This window comes from Argiope bruennichi, chromosome 4 (genome assembly GCF_947563725.1).
Source record: "Argiope bruennichi chromosome 4, qqArgBrue1.1, whole genome shotgun sequence".
NCBI classification, from domain to species: domain Eukaryota; kingdom Metazoa; phylum Arthropoda; class Arachnida; order Araneae; family Araneidae; genus Argiope; species Argiope bruennichi.
In genome coordinates, this window is record NC_079154.1 from 24608477 (window position 1) to 24613329 (window position 4853).

A 4853-nucleotide genomic window follows, 5' to 3' on the forward strand; every position below is an offset into this window, starting at 1 on the left:
ATATGTAAATAAGAAGTTATGAAAAATTATTAGTAGAAAATCATACTAATCACTTAATACAATGTGTTGATAAAATATGATTTGAATTTGAATCTCTACCTGAGGGCGACCCTTGAAAAAGTCTTCAGGCTGGATTCATCATGTCTTTCTTTTTGGTTCTTTTGCATTAAACTTAATATTTATTTCTAATTTGGTTTCATTTATGCAGTATTTTAACAAATGTATTTGCAGGGTGGGGATGAAAAACTCCGATATGGAATATGAATCACAGTTACAACATTTTAGAATTTTTCTTTAAACTTTATGTGTTATAGCATATGAATTTGCTATTTTAAAGAATAATTTTATTAAAAAAAATAATAATAATTTTATTTCATACATATGAACATTATTAAATTTCATTTCAGACAGTTATATATATATATATATATATTTAACAGCAATTCAAAATGGTTCAAAAATTAAAACACTGGTTCTTTTTTTTTTCAGCCTGGTATTTGGTTATGATAATTTCTTGGTAGTATTCCTGAAAGATACAAATTTTATTATAACATAAATTTAAAGATAATTGAAAAGGTATTTCAATCAATGTATAATTCAGAAATAAATGAATTCTGATTTTCTAATCTGAAACAATAATTTATCTGAAAATGGCTCATAAAACTTTCTAAATCAAATTGGATACATATAATTGTTAAAACAGAAATTAGTAATATAAACCGATTCAAATACTTTTTATATATCATACTAAAATTTCTATAGTTTGATTATATTGGTATAAATGAAATGTCAATTTGTAACATAAAATATTTACTAATGTTACAATCATTCTATAAAAATGTTATTTTATTCTTTTTTTTTTTTCTAGAAAAAAATTCTCAAGTCTAGTCTTTGTTATCAGTGAATGTATTGTATTGCATTTATTTTTTTTAATTATTCAATTACTTCTTATACTTATACTCAAGTCTAGTCAAACTAGACTTGAGAATTAATAAATTTCTAAAATGGAAAAATAAGTTTCTATATGTTCTATGATTCTGGGGCAAGCTACTTGCTCATTTTGATGTTACTTTTATATCCATTACATTAAATTAATTTACAAAAAAGAAAAAGAAAAAAAAAAGGATTGAGGAGGAGGATTACTGAAATAATATTATACTAAAATCTTACCTGGAATTGGAGCTTAATCATCAAAACAAACCACTTTACTACCTATTATTTCAGATATGCAGAAAAAGGAGAAAACATACAATGTATGAATATGAAAAGAAATCCTTCAAACCATGTTTAATTAAATTATATTATTTTATTTCAATCAATTTACCAACTCTGGAAAATTTAATTAATACAACCAATATATTATTAGTTTATTAAACAATCTTAATTTTTTTTTTCCTCCTAGGCAATGATATGATAAAATATGGACAAAGTACCTTTTTTTTTTATTGGTTGAGAAAAAATTTTATTACTTTTTTTAAATTTAATTTGGTTTTAATGGCTTCCTCAATAAAGTATTTAATTTCAAATTTAAAAGTAAATTTCAAATTTTGACAGACATAAAATTCATACTATTTTAGAAGACTTGGACATTTATGTTTATTAAGATATGCATTCTAATAATGTAATTTTAACTAAAACCTGAATTTTAATTTTAAACAGAAATAATTAGTTGAATACGCTTGCTGAATTGAAGTATGTTTATAAACATATGAGTAAAAGTTAGAACCATTTATGATTAAAGGTCTGTATATATAATAAGGTCTGATTTATATAATATCTCAGATTATTCAATAAGAATTTCTCTATTTCAATAAAAAACTTCAATGCATTCAAATGCTTCATCTGCTTTTCATACTTTGCTTTCATCATAAGAAAGGAAAACATCTAGTTAAAAGAGCAATAATCTTTTTTGATACATCTAATTATTTTAAAAGAAGGAAAAAAGATTTTTAAATATTAATAACTTTCAAAATATTTTAACATTGTTTAAAACTGAATTGCAGCATACGAATATTGAATAATAAATTTGTATTGCATCTTGAATAAATTAACTTTTAATCTCAAATAGAATTGGAGTTTTTAGCCTTATAAAGAATATATCAATATTCACTAAAGCACATTTAGAATATTTTATGTCTATCTCTTTTTTTAAATGGAAATAATGATCTACATCTAAACTTTCAAGACTGAAAAGATTTTACTAAATGTTTCTATCACATAATAGCTTATTTTCCTTGATTTCAGTATTTATAAAATCAATTCATATATAAATAACTAATAAATTAATATTTCCTTAGAATATGTTTAATTTTTTAAAATTCCGAAGCTATAAGCTTTCAGTTATTATTATTCAAAAACTTAAAAATATAATGAATTATTTTCTAAATTTAAACATTACCTTTCTGAGAGTGTTCTAAAACAGTTTTGACCTCTTCAGGTGTCATTAACTTGCGATGTAGAATGAAATTCAACAACTGGTTCTTTGCTTCTCCAATAAAATTATTGTTCAGAAAGGCTGGTAAACCACGATAACCATCACGCATAGTAAACATGGGAACACGAAAAACACCCATAGTCTAAAACAGAAAACTGTCCTTAATATTCAATTCTAAAAATAACACATTGCATAATAATTTAGTTTTATAAACATACAAATATAGAAATAATTATATTTGTTTTTGTAGCAATCCAATATATTTTAAGTAACTAATCATAACACTGAATGAGGATATCCTTTCAAAATAATATAAATTTTATCATATGCAATAGTCACAGTAACAAATCAGACAAATATACTTTGTCTAAACAAAAAAAAAAAAAGTTAGATTACATAAAAAAATTTCAACTAAATTAAAATTCTTCTTTATTTCAAAACAAAAATACATATTTAGGAGAGGGAAAAAACAAATTAATATTTCAAAATTTTTATAACAGATTTTCACATTAATACAATAACTACAACAATCTAAAGAAATACTTGCCTCCAGTCCAAAATCTTCAGCATCAAGAGCTTCTTTTTCTATAGTTTTAAAATCTTCAATAGAAACTTCTTTACCATAAAAATGCAAACATAACTTGTTGAGAATATCTACATGAGTAAATAGATAGTCTTTGTCTGTAATATAAAATTTCTCGTTTAAATTAATTTCTTCTGCTAGTTCTCTGTTTAAGCCTTCAGTAATGTTTTTTTCATGTACAAGACCACCATGAAATCCAATTTTACCATCAAAACGCATTTGCATCTGAAAAAGCATAAACATGTTTCCATTATAAAAATATAAAAACCAATAGTATAGCTATTTTTCAATTCAATGTGAAATAATTTAATTCCATTACCAAAAATCATGAGGAAAAACACAATAAAATATTAGTGACAATTACTAAATCTCACAAATAATATTGATGCTAACAGAATACTGTCAAGATTCAAGCTTAGCTAAGAATGTGGCTCCACTTATGAAATAGTACTCTAAAGCTTAAAAGAATTTAAAATTGGTACTTAATGACCAGTCTAACACCAATTATTGCCCAGTATAAAAATTAATATGCCATGTTCCTTTTTCTGAATTCTTGTACACTTAAAGTAGCGCTTTGGTGTATATTTTGACTCTAACAGAGAAAGCATTTTAAATTATTATTAATTATAATTTTGCAACAAATTTTATTTTAAAATTTGTTGCTAATGTTTAAACATCATATTTTGTGAATAGATGGGGGAGGGGGAAAATAGCAATGACTTTTTGAATATTTAATAACAAAACAAATCTTTAGCTTATTTCCTTAGAGATGAATATGACAAAATTCAAGAGAATTGATGAAACTTACTGATACTAATGCTGAAGACACATAATTATTCAAAACAGGTGTAGAATAAGGAGAATAAATGCAACAATGAGCTGCATGTCTATGCTCAGACAATTCAAAAGATTTTTCAAAGCTAATTAATTCAAATCCAGGACTCTCATAAGTCACATCCATCTTTTCAATTTATAATTTTGGTATTATTTTTGCCAGGACCTATTTACAATTGTAACCAAGATATATAATTTAGTTTGGTGGTGTAAAAATTCCTTTTCTTTTAATCTTTCCTTATCTCAAAATGATGCAATGCTCTTGCTTAAATGAAAATATCCACGTATTTTACGCCACGCTGTTTTTCACGCCGTGAAAACAGAAACTATTATTTTCAACCGGCAAGCGCATTGCAACAGAATTGCGATGAAGTACGGCGGAAGAGGGGATCGGTTTTGTATATAATAGGAGGTAGTTTAAAGAAAAAATTTCCTGGAATCTCGAAAATGAATAAAATACTAAATAAAAGGTTAATTTTTTATAAGATTGATTATTAAAGACTGTAGAAGATAATCCGATAATAAACTATTTGTGGACCTGATAGTACGTAAAGAGGTTGAATCGGGTTCATACTAGAGCGCTATATTTCAGATTTGCACCAAGAAGTATTTGAGGACATTTCACCAGTGTTTTAAGTTAAATTCAATAATCAAGGGATTCTTTATCATAACAAATTTTCTCTTTAGAAGAAAATTAGTAATTTTAAGATAATATTGATTGATGGAATCAATTCATATTCACTATTTTCTATGCACCTAATCTTTAATGATCATTGTTGAAGAGAGAAAAATGGGAATTTGGGAAGAAACAGAAAAATCACATACTCATAGCTTTTTTTTTTTTTTTTTTTATCATGTGAGAACATGATGTTGTTTTCGCTGCAGGGTTTTGAATAATTGAAGGCAACGAATAATCGAAGCTTGAAATCGCGTAGGCAATGAATAAAACAAAAATGGCAATATGCATCTTCATCTGCTTTTACCAGTATTGCATTATTATTT

The 4853-nt window shown here is 25.1% G+C and overlaps 1 protein-coding gene across 2 annotated transcripts; it reads right to left on the reverse strand.

The window, feature by feature from the left end:
- Nucleotides 1-371: 371 nt before the first annotated feature.
- Nucleotides 372-4372, reverse strand: LOC129965964 (U8 snoRNA-decapping enzyme-like). 2 transcript variants are annotated; one of them, XM_056080276.1, is made up of 5 exons: nucleotides 3826-4372; nucleotides 2982-3242; nucleotides 2399-2576; nucleotides 1171-1212; nucleotides 411-526 (listed from the first exon to the last, which is right to left on the reverse strand). In XM_056080276.1, exons 1-4 carry the CDS (start codon nucleotides 3976-3978, stop codon nucleotides 1184-1186), a joined length of 621 nt encoding a protein of 206 aa, XP_055936251.1. In that variant the 5' UTR covers nucleotides 3979-4372; the 3' UTR covers nucleotides 411-526; nucleotides 1171-1183. The 2 variants fall into 2 exon arrangements, with proteins under 2 accessions (XP_055936250.1, XP_055936251.1); XM_056080275.1 differs by lacking the exon at nucleotides 1171-1212 and having other exon boundaries at nucleotides 372-526; nucleotides 3826-4363.
- Between the last annotated feature and the right edge of the window lie 481 nt (nucleotides 4373-4853).

Excerpts from the sequence above, each read along its gene's own strand:
- LOC129965964 (XM_056080275.1), bottom strand. The coding sequence starts at position 3,978 with ATGGATGTGACTTATGAGAGTCCTGGATTTGAATTAATTAGCTTTGAA. Across the intron at positions 3,243-3,825 it reads TGTCTTCAGCATTAGTATCA|ATGCAAATGCGTTTTGATGG; the intron begins GTAAGTTTCATC and ends ATGCTTTTTCAG. Across the intron at positions 2,577-2,981 it reads CTGAAGATTTTGGACTGGAG|ACTATGGGTGTTTTTCGTGT; the intron begins GCAAGTATTTCT and ends TTTCTGTTTTAG.